Below are 16,058 nucleotides of genomic sequence, written 5' to 3' on the forward strand. Positions count from 1 at the left end.
GCCTTCTTCTGATGCGCCTCGGGAACATCATTTTTCTTTTGATGTTGCTCTTCTAGACTCTTTGTTGTCTAAGCGGTTGCGTTCTGTGAAATCCATCCCTCCCAAATGTCGTTTGGGTTTTTCGCGGGTTCTGAAAGGGGCGCTTGATAAGGTGATTTGCAGATCAGATGACATCGCTTGTTGGGTTCAGTTGCTCGTGTTACCTCTTTGTGTCCTCACGACTTTTTCTCCGCGGAGTAATCGTGAGTGTTCATCCGGTGTTAGGCGTCGTCGTCAGGAAGAGAGTATCACCGCTGCTATTCGTTCTTGGGGTGTGCCTGGTGGTTCTGAGCAGCTTGTTATGGACACATTGGCTAGCGTGTCTCCCCCTCTATTGGATGTTGACGACGACCATGATTTGGCGGAGCGTAATATTAAGCAATGCAAGAGAAAAATTTCTGACGGTCACTACACGGCTGCCGTTAGAGTTCTTTCGTCCTCAGGTCTTGCCCCTTACAATGATGCTACTCTTGCTGATTTGCAAGCAAAGCACCCTTCAGTTCCGGAACCTACCTTTCCGGATATCCCAGTTGATCATCACCTTACTGCTTCCTCCGCTGTTGTGTTGGAGCAGATTAGGGGCTTTCCGCGTGGTACTTCGTGCGGTAGAGATGGCTTGCGTGCTCAACACCTTTTGGATTGCTTGGGTGGTGCTGCTGTAGCTGTTTCTGATGAGTTGGTGGACTCTATCACTCAGGTAGTTAATCTCTTTCTTGCTGGAAAGTGTCCTGCTGAGCTTGGTGGATATATTGCTAGTGCTCCTCTTACGCCACTTGTTAAGCCGGGTGGTGGTATTCGGCCTATTGCTGTGGGCACTATTTGGAGGCGTCTTGTTTCTAAGGTTGGGGCTGCTATGATTGGTCCGTGTTTAGGGAACTACTTTGGGGGGCTTCAGTTTGGAGTTGGGGTTCCAGCAGGTGGTGAGGCTATTCTCCATGCTGTCAATCGTTTGGTTGAGGCTCGTGGGGCCGATGTTGGCCTCTCTATGTTATTGGTGGATTTTCAGAATGCATTCAATTTGGTTGATCGTTCGGCTTTGTTGCGTGAGGTTCGGCTACATTGTCCTGCTCTTTCGCGTTGGGTTGAATTCTGCTACTCTTCTCCAGCACGGTTGTATTATGGGGAGCATACCTTGTGGTCTTGTCAAGGTGTGCAGCAAGGGGATCCTCTCGGCCCTTTGCTATTTTCTTTGGTTCTACATCCATTGGTGTGTCGAATCAGGGACTCTTTTGATCTATCTCTGCAGGCGTGGTACTTGGATGATGGCACTATCGTTGGTGACACTTTGGTGGTTGGAAAGGTCTTGGAGTTGATTTTGGAGGAGGGTCCTCATTTAGGTCTCCATGTTAATGTTGAGAAGACAGAGGTTTTCTGGCCTTCGGAGGACCCGCGCAGTCGTCTAGAGGGTGTCTTTCCTACGGATATTGCTCGTCCCGCGCTTGGTGTTAAGTTGCTTGGTGGTCCAGTCAGTACGGATTCCTCTTTTTGTAAGGAGTTGGTTTCGCGACGGGTGTCGAAGACTGTTGTGTTGATGGATGCTGTAGCTAAGCTTAATGATCCCCAGTGTGAGTTGTTGCTTCTTCGTGCGTGCACTGGAGTTTCTAAACTCTACTTTGCTATGCGCACTTGTCCACCTCATCTTTTTGAAGCGGCCCAAGTATCTTTTGATGTGGCTCTTCGGGCTTCTTTAGAGCGTATCGTGACTGCTTCGGGACCTGGGTTCGGTGACTGGCAATGGCGTCTTGCTACCTTGCCTTATTCGTATGGAGGATTGGGTGTTTATTCAGCTGGTGATGTTCGGCATTATGCTTTTCTTGCATCCCGTTTGCAGTCTTCTGGTTTGCAGGATTCGCTTCTTCGGCTTTCAGGTGTTGATGGTCCGGGGTCGGCCTTTGATGATGCTCTTGGTCTTTTCAATAGGACCGTGGAGAGCGACCTTATGAGTAGCCCTAGTGAAATCGCTGCCCCCACTCTCATGAAGAAATTGGCAGACATATATTTCACGAAGGTTACTGCTGATGCGGTATCCGCCTACTCCTTATCTTCGCGTCATGTTGCCCTTTGGAAATCCCAGCAGGGGGATCACTCCTCAGCTTGGTTGCGGGCAGTCCCCATCTCGGGTTTAGGCCAGACTATGAACGGTAAGACTTATCGTTCGGTTCTTTGCTATCGGTTGGGTATTCCGTTGTTCTCTGATTCGACGCCGTGTTCTGCTTGCTCTCGGGTTTTCGATGGGGATATTTATGGGGATCATGCCGTGTCTTGTGCTGGGATCGTGGGTATCAAACATCGGCATAATGTTGTTCGTGATACCCTTTTGGATATTTGCTATCGGTCGGGGATTTCTGCTCGAAAGGAGGTTGATGTTGGGCTGACTAGTGAGAGTGATGGAGCTCTTCGTCCTGCAGATATATTGCTTTATTCTTGGGATGGCGGTGTAGATGTGTGTGTTGACTTGACTGGGTCTTCACCTATGACGCAATCTGGGTTGTCAGACTTCGTTCCGGGTCGGGTTGTGGCGGTTGCTGCGCAGCGGAAGCAGGTTAAGTATGCGGCACGTTGTAGGGCTTTGGGTTACGGTTTCTTTCCTTTTTCCTTCTCTTCTTTTGGGGAGTTAGAGAAAGGGGCTGTTTCGTTGCTGAAGCGGGTCCAGACGTACTCCAGGGCTCAAGACATAGGGGCACGGGCAGCTGCCCACATTTTCAGCAGGATCGGGTTCGCCATAGCTAGAGGGGTGGGGGCCCAGATTGTATCTCGGCTCCCCACCAACTTCTTGTAGTTTACTTGATCTTTGTAGCTTGTTAAGCTTGTAACGTTTTGGTGGTTTCCCATAATAATAATAATAATAATAATAATAAAAGTTAGAAAACTTGTGTTATTTAGTTTGAACTAATGATAAATTTGAGTTGTTCTTCGGTTCTGATCGGTTTCGGATCTTCGGTTCGGATCGATTTCGATTTGACAAAATTTCCAGTTATTTTTGGTTCGGGTTACTTCGGATGGAACTCGGTTCGGGCCGATTCGGGCATCGGATCATTTCGGGTTAAAATCAATTTCGGATCGGGTAAATTTGGATTTCGGGTTAATTTTGAATCGTCATTTCGGGTCAAATCGGATAATAGATCGGATCATTCGGAAGGGGTTTTGCCAGGTCTAGGTACAACCAACTCAGGTTATACCCGAGTACATCAAAAAAAATTGCGGGCTATGCAAGTGTGAAATACAGAGCAACTGATATCTTCTTCAACCTAATTTCAGTTTTCTGGCGGAAAAACTTTCATACAATTAGCAAGTTTGCTTGGGAAACTTGAATATTAGATTGAAATCTCGTTTCCCATTCGTTTCCGGGATGAACGGTTTTGGCGCGTTCCGAAACGCGTTTCCCGGTTTCCCCGTTCCAGGACGTTTCGGAAACGGTACATCGTGATTTTTTTGGCGTTTCCGTGCACCCTAGGGGTTATTCCAACCTCAAGGTATGTCTATATTCTCTATTTTGATGGGTATTATCTTTTTTATTTGAATAACTAGGGTATAATTTTTTTAATTTAGATTTGTCAGTTGTCTTGTTGATGCATCTTTTGCTCCTTTTTTGATTAATTAATTTATGCAATTGCCTTTTACATGTATCTCATAATTATCCTAGTAATGGAGTGTAAATGTGTAATCACAGACTTGTGCCAATGTGTTCTTTGCTCGTTCCTCTTAATTCTTAAACATGTCCTTCATTAGTTAATTTGGCTTGCTGCAAACTGAAATTTATCAAATTCGCACAACAAAAAAACACAGTAATAATTTATAAGTTTGGCAAGAGGCATAAACTTGGGCTGCCACTATTATCAATTGCAGAATCACCAACAAGCATGAAGAGCTAATTTACAATTTCAGAAAATACATAATGAAAGTTTGACAACTCTATTGGGACTTTTTGGAATTTGGAGCAAGTACATTTATCAGTGGAGATATGTACAACGTAGGCTACTTATAAAGTCTTTTGTTAATTAATCAATTGGCCGGAGATAGAGAAAACAGTCAGCTAAATAATTTTACGGGTTTGTTTGTTTTAATAATTGAGGAGTAATGTTCTTTCTATTTTTATCAATTAATTTTACTTTTTTAAATGTGGAAATCATTTATATTATCATTATTCTGATCCTATTTATATTTGTATTTGAAATTTCATGTAATTTTTGTAGTTCATAGGCTTATTGTTTGCACATTAGTGGTATTTCATCTTTTGTCCCGCAAATTCAAATTTCCTCTTCCCCCTAACCCCATAGACTTCATGCCTCAGGTCCCTGCATCGATGCTACTATCAATAATTTATATGTGTTAATTTGTAGATACAAATGATTCAGGTTGGAATAAACTTGGCGCTGTAGCAACTAGCAACTCATACTTGTAAGAATAAGTAAGCAGCCATGCAATGCCGTATTTCAGGTAAAAAACTTGAAAGCTCAACAATATTAGTTCAAGCATAAAAGAACTTGTTCTTTATTTATCCTGCACCTTTATTCTATACTCTGGAAAGTTATGTAGGATAAACTTGCACACATTGTGCGCTGCTAGGACTTGCAGAAGAAAGTTGTAATCTTGTGCTTGGATTTCTTGATTTCCATCCTACATTTTCTCTTGTTCTCCTTCTTTTGGTGTTCTGCAAGTTTTTTTATACTCAAAGCTTAACTTTTTTTAAATGAATTATCTATGTAGACTTTGAAATCCGCTCCTGCAATTCTCTTTGTCACTTGTCCAACTTTTAATCTGCTTCATTCTTCACAGGAATTATCCTTCATTCGGATTATAAGCGTGGTATATCCTATATCATTCAGAGTAAATTTGCATCCTTGCATGGGAAACATCCGGAGCAGGAGTGCAGGGATTTTACATCTCCTGGTTTGGATAGCATCAGAAGCTCAGGATATGTCCAGGAATCAAACCAAGGTGTGGAAGGTGTGTGCAAAATCTTGGAGAGTGGTGCTTGGGGCTCTGGTATAGAAGCAGCTCTATATGGGGTCAGTGAAAAGCCTCAGCAAGGACTGATTATTGCAGTCTTAAAGAAGCTGAAGGATGTGAATACAGCCATAAACTATTTTCGATGGACTGAGAGGAGCACTAACCAAGTGCATTGCCCCGAGGCATATAATAGTCTCCTCATGATTATGGCTAGAAGTAAACAGTTCCATAATCTTGAAGAGATATTGGAGGAGATGAGTCATGCTGCTTTTGGTCCATCAAATAACACATGTATTGAATTTGTTTTATGCTGTGTAAAATCGCATTTGTTGGATGAGGCTTTCCAATTTATACAAATTATGAGAAAGTTCAAGTTCCGACCTGCCTTTTCAGCTTATACAACACTTATAGGCTCTCTTTCCGTGGTTAGCAAACCTGACCTTGTGCTTACTCTCTTTCAACAAATGCAAGAGTTAGGTTATGAGGTTAATGTACATTTGTTTACTACTGTCATCCGTGCTTTTGCTCGGGAAGGGAGAATAGATATTGTTCTCTCTCTACTAGATGAGATGAGAAACAATGCTTTTGTTGCAGACATTGTTCTTTATAATGTATGCATTGACTGTTTTGGGAAGCTTGGAAAGGTGGATATGGCCTGGAAATTCTTTCATGAAATGAAAGCACAGGGTTTTATGCCTGATGATGTGACATATACCAGCATGATTGGGGTTTTATGTAAAGCTAATAGGCTCGATGAAGCAGAAGAGCTTTTTAATCAGATGGAAGATGGTCGTGAAGTCCCATGTGCATATGCATATAGCACGATGATAATGGGTTACGGCTCAGCTGGAATGTTTGATAAAGCTTATATGCTCCTGGAGAGGCAAAAGGAAAAGGGGTCCATACCAAGTGTAATTGCATACAACTGCATTCTTACTTGCCTTGGTAAGAAAGGGAAGGTAGAAGAGGCTTTAAAGTTACTTAATGACATGAAGAAAGATGCGGCGCCCAACCTCTTAACATATAATCTTCTCATCGACATGCTATGCAGTGTAGGGAACGCAGATGCTGCTTTTGAGCTACAAGATTCCATGAGGGAAGCTGGTTTTGTTCCTCATGTTACAACAGTTAACATTATGATCAATCGTTTGTGTAAAGCCCATAAACTTGATGAAGCTTGTTCCATATTTGAAGGGCTGGGTGATAAATTCTGCACCCCGGATGCTGTAACATTTTGTACCTTAATAGATGGTTTAGGTCGCAGTGGTAGAGTGGATGATGCATACAGGTTGTATGAAAAGATGTTGGATTCTGGCCATGTTCCTAACGCTGTTGTATTTACGTCCCTTATAAAGAATTTCTTCAATGTTGGCAGGCCAGCAGATGGTCACAAGGTTTACAAGGAAATGCTTCGTAATGGCGTTTCTCCTGACCTGAGACTCTTTAATACTTATATGGATTGTGTTTTTAAAGCCCGTGAGGTGGATAAAGGCAGAGCATTGTTTGAGGAAATTAAGGCTAAAGGGTTTGTTCCAGACATCCGGAGCTATTCAGTATTGATAAATGGCCTTGTTAAGGCAGGTTTTGCACGTGAAACCTATCAGCTATATTACTCGATGAAGGAACAAGGCTATACATTGGATACTCGTGCATACAACATTATTATAGACGGATTTTGCAAGTCAGGTAAGGTGAACAAGGCCTACCAATTGCTGGAGGAAATGAGAGCAAAACATGTTGTGCCCACTGTAGTCACTTATGGTGCTGTAATTGATGGGCTTGCAAAGATTGACAGGCTTGATGAAGCATATATGCTCTTTGAAGAAGCTAAATCAATTGGGATCACTTTGAATGTTACTGTTTATAGTAGCCTTATTGACGGCTTTGGGAAAGTTGGTAGAATTGATGAAGCATATCTAATTATGGAAGAAATGATGCAAAATGGCTTGACACCTAATGTATACACATGGAATTCTCTGCTTAATGCACTGACTAAGGCAGAGGAGATCAATGAAGCCCTTGTCTGTTTCCAGTCGATGAAGGATTTGAAATGCACTCCAAATGCTTTCACTTATAGCATTCTTATTGATGGTCTTTGTCGTGTCCGTAAATTCAACAAGGCATTTGTATTTCTTCAGGATATGAAAAAGCAAGGACTTGAACCAAATGCAGTGACCTACACTACCATGATATGTGGACTTGCAAAGGCTGGCAATGTAACAGAAGCTTATGCGCTTTTCAAGAAGTTTAAAGAAAAGGGAGGCAGACTTGATTCAGCCTGTTATAATGCTACAATAGAGGGGCTAAGCATTGCAAATAGGGGTTTAGATGCATACTTGCTTTTTGAAGAAGCTCGGCAGAGAGGATTTGATATTCATTCTAAAACTTGTGTTGTTCTCTTAGATGCATTGCACCGTGCTGAATGTCTCGAACAGGCAGGATTTGTGGGTGCCATTCTGAAGGAAACAGCAAAAGCAAAGCATGCTTCAAGATCTTTTTGATAAAAATTTTACTGGGTAGCAGCTGTTGAGGATGAGGATTAGCCAAGCTCTGTGAAGCATGGTGAACTATGAGTCTTAGGTCTGGCAACTAAGTTCTCGCAATGGGTTACCTCTTCCGTCTCTGTACATCAAGCTTCTCTTCTTTTCTTTATACATAATTTCTCCTTCCTAAACTTTCATCATCCTCTGTATCCAAACGTGCTTCTTGAAGGCTAGTTCTTTCTCTCTTCCCTACTTCCTTTGTTCTTTTCGATGAAATAAAACAAAATTTGTTTTTACTTTGTTTCTTTCCCTGATTCGTTTTCTGTGCATTGCAGCTACGTTGACAACAATGTACGTCGGATTTTCTTGGAGATTGCAGTGCCGCAAAATTAGGACACCCCTTGTTTTCCAGCACGTGTTATTTTTCAGATATTGCAATATTAGGTAAGTTTCTAAATGCTAATCTACTGTCACTTGTGTAAACCATATTCTCATCACTTCATAAAAAAGTGTTGTTCTTTATACTACCTCCGTTTCACAATACTTGCATCTTATTCCTTTTTGGGATGTTTCACAATACTTGCATCATCTCCCTTTTTAGTAACTTATTTTGGGTGAATTGTCGTAATTACCCTTTCTTTTTTCACTTTATAAGGCAGATTTTCTTTTTCTGATTTTCTCTTTCCTCTAATCAAATGGGCTAAAATGTCCAACTTCAACCATTTCCCACTTCATTGATTATTGTGCAAAAAGAAACGGTGCAAGTATTGTGAAATGGAGGTAGTATTTTAGTATATTAGTCTCGGCTACTACTTTGGGTTATTTCGTGTTTTGGGATTAATTTGGCTGTTTTGATTCCTGTGTTTCTCCTTCCTTTATCACGTTTTGTGGGAGATTAAGGTAGAAGTATTTATGAGCTTATTGATTTGTGGGCTATTTTTGTTGAGGATGCATTGAGTTGCTTTTTACTTCTTCTCTTGAATGAATGAATCTCTTCATCTGTTGTATCAAAGGTTGAGATTACCTGTGTGAGAAGATGAGAGTAGTAAAGATCATATTAAGAAGATGGGAGTAGCAGAGACGCATTTGTTGAGATGGTTGTGTGGGAACTCCTTCAAGGGTATAATTAAAAATGACGATATTAGGAGGAAAGTTAGAGTTATTGAGGATAAAATAATGGAGAACCGAATATGCTGGTGGACTTGTGACACAGAGATTAGAAAATGCACCAGAAAAGAAGTAGAGGGTTGATCAAGGATCTTAGAAGAAGCCTAGGGAGACTGAAGATGACTGGGATGGAAGGAGTTGAATGGAAAAAAGAGGTTGAGTATAGAGGAGCATATAACACTTGATAAAAGATATGGAGGGAGAGGTTGTTGACGATCAAAAGAAGATAAAAAATCTTGGTTCATTTAGCTGACCCCATCATTGGGATTCAGGTTTCATTACTATTGTTGTACCATAGTTTGTTTTTCTGTGGGCTTCCGTTATTACTTATTCTTGTTGAATGCATCTTAACACTTGAGTTTTGGAATTATTAGAATTTCAAGTTTTTAAGTTTATTCTGCTGACAACTTGATATGAGTTCCTGAGATTTACTTTTGCTGCAAAAAGTTCTATTTGACTTTTATGAATAGCTTGTGTACTAGTTTAGTCTGCCAAGGATAAGGTTGCATTTTTTCAGACCTCTTTTAACCCTGTTAATTATGGAAGTTATACTAGATTATTATTGTTCTGTATAATTAAATGTTTAGATTTTCGCATCTATTTAGTAAAACTGTCTTTCCCGAATGCAGTTGTTTTACATTGCAAGGCTGAAACTTGCAAATTCTGTTTTTCTTGGTGAAATACCAAACTTAAAATTCTAGACATGTCATATAGACAAAGTTCATATTGCAACTAGTTTTTTTGTTTTTGTTTTCTCTACCTTGCAGTATCGCAAAAGGGAGGTGTTCCCTCAATTAGGATAAGAGCATAAGGCTGCATGTATCTTAGCTTCCAGAGAACTACCTATTGGCAGCATTGCTGGCTTGCTTGCTGCTGCTGCTATAACCTCTGTGCAATGCTCTTGCATGAACTTCTCATCATTTGTATAATTGACTGTAGTATTTACAGAGGATTCACCACCTACCTGAGACTGTATTGTGGAAATTGTCTTTATCAGTGTTTTCCTTTTCTTGAACAGGGTAACTACATCCTGTACAAGTCCTACCAATTTCATAGAGTCCTATATTAGCCCATATGTAGCTTAAAACCATAAGCACCAGCCAAGTGGTGAGGGTGCTTTACTTTTGAGTTTATATTAGGCATCCAACCTACAAGAAGGATATAGCAGAAACCTCAACATTTGAGTCTTCTGAGCATGGCCCATCTTGATAACCTGTCAAGATAGGAAAGTGTTCCTTAACTGCAAGTCTGAACTACGAGGAGTCAGTAATCATCTGTGATAGTGAACAGCTTCATGTTTTTAATGTTCAGTTGTTCAATTTGATTATATTTTTTTCTTCTCGTGGTTAGCCTAGGGAAAACGTCTCTGAGTGTCGCATATAGTACTTTCGCATCCTCGTGAACTAAAACGCGAATAGGTTTCTTCATTTTAGGACCATGTTCTAGTTTTGCTGATGTGGGCGGTCCTCTACAGTTGTGAATGAAGAATATTACCAATATTTTAATCTATGGGCACAAATATGCATTCACTTGTGTACCTTATGCTAATAGATCATGGGGCTTTTTCTTTTTATTATTAGGAGTATGGCAGGTAAAGTGTCATTAGGATCGATACACGTTCCCGTCCTTCGCTTCAGGGCCCATCCCTCGGTGCAATTCAAGGCTAGTTTTGTGTATGGTCTTCATACGGTAGAAACTGCAACAAGTCAATGTTATTGGTGACTTTTTCAGGTTCATCAATCAAATATGAGAAAAAAATACTTCACAAATTTTTGTTTGGTTCTTATGTTGTCAATTATTCTGTTGGCTATGTTTGAGTAGAGGCTATTCTTTATTCACTTGTATTCATGCGACGGATTTACTGATGCAAAAGCACCTTTGCAGACATACTGATTGTTCTGTATATCTTTAGGAATCTATGTTACAGACTGATCCTTCTGCAGTCGGTATGCTTTATTGATCGTTGTGTACTATTACCACTGCTTTCTCTTCTGAAGTTTATGTCTCTTGTCTGTCATAGAATCGGCTGCAAATATGCTTTTCAGCATTTTTCTCCCCCTTGCGGTAGCTTTCTTCTTATGTTCTTCTGTTGCGAACATGGGCAGGATTACTTATGGGCTTATGGCCTTTCCTCTCTAACTGGAAGATCTTCTCTCTCTCTCTCTTGGCCTTTCCTCTCTAACTGGAAGATCTTCTCTCTCTCTCTCTCTCTCTTTCTCTCTCTCCTCCACTGCTCTTCTTTTGTTTCTCCACTTCTCAAACTTCCCTGAAATAAGAGATCAAAAGGCTGCCTATATATTGCTTCTTAGCAACGTATATTAGTGTACAACTGTATTTTGGCGATGTAAGAATCTTCAGAACCCGAGAGTATGACGTGGGTATTTTTTTTACTTTTTGTGTGGTTTGAGGCTGGGGAAGATTGCCATTTGGAAAGGTGGATTGATATATTTTTTTTTTGTGTGTCCGGAGGAAAGGAGGAGTAATCTTGTTAGCTGGGATTTGGTGTGTCGTCCTAAGGCCGAGGGAGGATTGGTATTTGGAAAGGTGGATTAAAAATGTTTCTTTAGGAATATGATGGTGAGGGTTTCCTCTTGAGTACAGGCTTTGTGGTACAGGGTCATCAAGTCTAAGTACGGATTATGTGAAAACGGGTTGGCTGTTCAAAGTAATATTTGGGAGACTCACAATTGCCCTTTGAAATTTATTTCACAAGGGGCTTCTCTAGTTACTCTTTTGGGGATCAAGAAAGGGAATGGTAGGCGAGTTCGATGCTGGGTAGATGTTTGGATTGTATATAATTGTATAGCAGCCTTTTAGTGCCCGCTTTCCACGACCTTTCTGCTCACCTACGCTTCACAGTGCTCTATCACTCCGTGCCATGGGAGTGCATTGGACTTACATTTCAGGCGACCGCCCCATGACCTAGAGATATAGGAATTCTTTTCTTTGTATGTCCTCTTGCCTGTTCATTTAATGGACGTGGCTTATTCTAGATTGTGGTTGGGAGATTCATCGGGTCTTTCCTTATCTGTTTGAATCATCCTTCTAAATATCCTGCATTTTCATTAGTGAATTTCATTTGGAAAGCAAATGTCCCTCTTATGGTGAAAGCTTTTTGTTGGATGCTAGCTTTGGGAAGGATAGTGACGAATGATGTGTTACAAAAGCATATGCTGAAGTACGCTATCTTACCGGGTGTTTGCTTGGTTTGTTGAGCAAATGGTGTGTCTTGCTCATATGTTTTCCTTCACTATGAACAAGCTAGCTATCCGTGGAGAGACTTTTCTGCAGTGTACAACTTGGGTGTGCTCTTCAAATATTAAAGAGTGGTTAGAGATTCGATTTTTGGGGTTTGCTAGGGAGAGGGAGAAGAAGTTGCTTTGGCAAAATGCAGTGTGTTTGGCGGGGAAGGAATGACCGATTTTATAAAGGGAAGTCCATGTACATTTGGACCTTCCCCATACCCTGTCGTACATAGCGGAAGCCTTGTGCACTGGGTACGACCTTTATTGCTGCCAGCCTGTCCGGCATGGTTGTTATTGGATAAATTGACTTTATAAGCTTCTTTGTGGGCTAAGGGGGCTACTACTTGCCCAAATTATTCTACAGGGGAAATACGGAGGAATTGGTTAATTTATGTATTTTATTTGAAGTTTATTTCTAAGGACACCTTGTCCTTCTTGTGTACGGAGCATTTCCTTTCCTGAAGCTTTTAATGAAATATTTTCACATATAAAAAGATTTTTGAATAATTATTTCCTGATAACAATTTATATAAAATCAATGCTAAGGAGTATTTTTCACGAACCAGAATTTATCACGTGTTAATTGTTTCTTTCGATTATATCACATTCAATCTAGAGAAGATTGAAATTTGCGAATGCAAGATAGATATTGTGATTTGCAATGTTCTAGCAGGATAAATTGTGGTTTTATGAAATGCCTACTTGTAAGGAAAACATGTGGGACAAGTAAAATACGCGAGACTGTTTTGTCTGAAGAGTAAAATTAGCAAGCCGTTTTCTAAGAATTGAAGTAGAATTGACATCTGGAACCGATTTACAAAGGAAGATAAAGAGTGAAATGGAAGTATGTGCAAATTTGGAAATAGCTAGATGGAGATCACCTTAGTTTTGTTACTTCAGTTCCACCACTGGTTCCTGACGTGGTGTCACGGTCCGAGTGTTTTGGCACCGGATCCGTGCGGCGCGCTCTTGCCTATGGGGCGGCAAGGGCGCAAGCCTTGTGCGGAAAGTGAATCTCAAGGCTCGCGGCACGAGCGGGTGTCTGCTTTAGAATGGGCACTCTTGCCTATTGGCGACAAGAGCGAGGGTCGAGGGTCGATCGGGACGCTTGTGTGCGCACAGTAGGCACAAGCGGGACCGACGACGAGAGTGTATCTGTTTTGCAAGGGACTTTGATGGGTCTTGGAAAGCTTAAAAGCATGCGACAGCACAATATCTATAAAGGCTAGCAACAATACATGAATTAAGCAAAGGCAACTTCTGATGAGAGGTACTGAGTCATACCCCTCATAGAGGTTTATTTTGAATTAGCTAAATTTTGCCAGTGAACACTGGAATTACAGTAACATAATAATTCTTCCTAAAGCCTAGAAAACTATTAGAAAGATCCTAGAAAGCAATAGAAAGGAGAAATACAAGTAAAGGAAGGTTGGATTCTAACACGTGGGCTATGTTTTGGGCCTTTGGCATGAGTAGCATGGCAAATTTACAATTATATCATTTTCCTAGTTCATCTGTGTCAAGCTTTCGAGTTGAAAGCCGTGAAATTGCTTAACGTTTCTCCATGATTCGTGATTAGTTTGATGCTCCGTATTGTTATTGCTATTCATCTGCCTTTAAATTTAGAGCTTGGCTCTCTAAGAATAATACTTGATAAGTTCCTGCATCAAATGTGAGGGTGACAGACGTATATAGTGCCACCCAGTCATCCATGATTATATCTAGGAATGAGTTTATAATGATCAGTCAATACCAAGTGTATGAAAGGGAATACTTGGAATCTATAAACAAATGCCAGAGTTTTCTGACCAATAGTTGTGTTGTTATGTTATATGTAATGAGTTGAATGATAGCTGAATCTTATCAATGTGATATATTGGTGAATGATGTATCTAGCTTCCATTGCAGGGGTCTGCCTTCATCAATTTTGCCCTTGGACATAGACTTCAAAACAATCATTGGGGTATTGCACAAGGCTTGTCATGTCTTTACAACAATCTGCGACTTTGTAAAAATAGCCAGGTGAGCTTTGGGTAATATATTATTTTTATTCGTAGTTCAAAAAAATAATTTTCTGGGATAAATTTTACGTGGAATAGTTTTCAATTAAATATCTGTTATGAAATATTATGTGGATCCCATTATACCACTAGTATATTTCTGGAATATTCTAGATCTAGGGTTTATTGTTCTCCAAGCAAACCCTATTATATTGTATGTATATATACCCTGTTGTTCATGGAATAAAACATATCGTTGTTCTCTCCCAATTTCTCTGTCTCTTTCTCTCTATTTCACAACACGTTATCAGCACCATAGATCTACCCTATTGATTTAATTAACTAGGTCTATCAAATTGCAAACCATAACCATATCTCGCCAATTTTTATAAGATACTTCTGGAATCCTATGCTATTATAAACTCTATTTTTCTTTCCAACCGATTGCGAATAGATCTCCACAATCGGTAAGTCAACTCTATATTCTAATTAAGTTTAAAATTTTACTTTGCTTGTGGCATTTTCCCCTTGTTTAACACACAGATTTTTATTTGCTTGCTATGTAACTATCTTCAATGCGGCAATACATATTTTTTTCTCGTAGTAGTTTCTTTGTTTGCGATTACGGGATTTAATGTGTTTTTGCGGCACGATTGTTTATACTTTTGATAACTATATTGGATTTGTATATTGGATTTGTATGTCACTCATCAGTTACCTTTTGATAACTATATTGGATTTGTGTTAGTTTACATTTGCGGAGTTGTTTTGATTGATTTCAATCATATATTTTGGTTCTTTAAATATTTTATTTGTGCCGCAATTTTACTCGGTGGTTTGCTATTATGGTTGAAGGATTTGTTGACTTTATGAGAGTAATAACAATTAAACTTTATTAATTTATCATGTATTGATGTCTAATGTTGCAATTTCAACATGTTTTGATGATATTCTATCTGTCATATACGAAGTATTGATTTTGTTTTCTTTTCATGCATATAAGTGTCTTGTCTCGCAAATGTATGTTTTTATGGTATTTTGGGATAATGATGACATATTATGTTGTTTAAGTTTATCATGATTAATCTCTCTTTGATTAATTTCCAATCTTGATTTTTGGCAAATAGTATGTCACTTTTATTACCAATTTTCATAAGGTTAATATACCAAGTTCATAGCCAAATTTAAAATTTGTTAGCAATTTTTGTGGAAAAGCTATAATGCATTTGTCTTCACTGTATCATGCCCTTAGATAAATTTTAGTACAAGTAGTATTTTTTTTCAATGAGTTTGAGCCAAATCATTACACTAAATCTCCTATTGAGTAGTTTTTGTATAGTGAATTATATGGAACTTTACAATTTTTGAACTTGTTCCCCTTAATATTACTGAAAAGAACTATTTGTCTTGGATGTTAGATGATGAAATTCACCTAGATGCAAAGGAATTTGGTGGTACAATCAAATGAGTAAATATATGAACAAGTCAAAACAAGGCAAAGACACAGTGGTCTTAAAATTGAGTTTTTGACTGTAAAAGATCCACAAGTCATTTGGAATAATCTAGATCACCGGAAAATTGCAATATTACCTAAAATTCGATATGACTGGTTACATTTAAGACTACAAGACTTTAAGTCTGTAACTCAATATAACTCAGCTATGTTCAGAATTACTTCACAGTTGAAATTATGTGGGGAGAAAATCATTGATGCAAAAAATGATGGAGAAAACCTATTCTAACTTTCACTCAAATAAGTTGTCCTGCAGACACAATACAGTGAAAAGATATTAAGAAATATTTTGAACTTATATCTTGTCTCCTTGTGGTTGAAAAAAAAACGAGCTATTGATTAAAAAAAAATTAAGATTCACGTCCAACTGTTCCTACTACATTCCCTTAAGCGAATGTGACATCTCATAATGGGAAAGAAAATACCACACAACAAAAGTGGTTGAGGACGTGGTCATGGACGTGGGCGTGGATACGAATATGGTCGAGTTTGAGGCCAAGGTGGTTCTCTAAATAACTCATATCCCCACCAGAAGTGGGACAAAGATGCCAACAAACAAGAACAAGTAAAAATGATACTTGACCAATGTATGTTACCGCTATGGAGAAAAAGGGTATTGGTCTACTAAAACAAGTAGAATTTATAATAGAATTTACTAGAT

General features: G+C 39.4%; 1 protein-coding gene across 3 annotated transcripts; it reads left to right on the forward strand.

Annotated features, from left to right (window-relative positions):
* The first annotated feature begins 3,206 nt into the window (after positions 1 to 3,206).
* LOC110795817 (pentatricopeptide repeat-containing protein At3g06920) lies at positions 3,207 to 14,154 on the forward strand. 3 transcript variants are annotated; one of them, XM_022000844.2, is made up of 5 exons: positions 3,207 to 3,512; positions 4,380 to 4,476; positions 4,816 to 7,701; positions 7,808 to 7,916; positions 13,793 to 14,154. In XM_022000844.2, exons 2-3 carry the CDS (start codon positions 4,458 to 4,460, stop codon positions 7,488 to 7,490), a joined length of 2,694 nt encoding a protein of 897 aa, XP_021856536.2. In that variant the 5' UTR covers positions 3,207 to 3,512; positions 4,380 to 4,457; the 3' UTR covers positions 7,491 to 7,701; positions 7,808 to 7,916; positions 13,793 to 14,154. The 3 variants fall into 3 exon arrangements, with proteins under 3 accessions (XP_021856536.2, XP_021856537.2, XP_056684017.1); XM_022000845.2 differs by having other exon boundaries at positions 4,395 to 4,476; XM_056828039.1 differs by lacking the exon at positions 13,793 to 14,154 and adding an exon at positions 9,407 to 9,681 and having other exon boundaries at positions 4,395 to 4,476.
* The last annotated feature ends 1,904 nt before the right edge of the window (positions 14,155 to 16,058 follow it).

This window comes from Spinacia oleracea, chromosome 5, assembly GCF_020520425.1.
Source record: "Spinacia oleracea cultivar Varoflay chromosome 5, BTI_SOV_V1, whole genome shotgun sequence".
Lineage (NCBI taxonomy): Eukaryota > Viridiplantae > Streptophyta > Magnoliopsida > Caryophyllales > Amaranthaceae > Spinacia > Spinacia oleracea.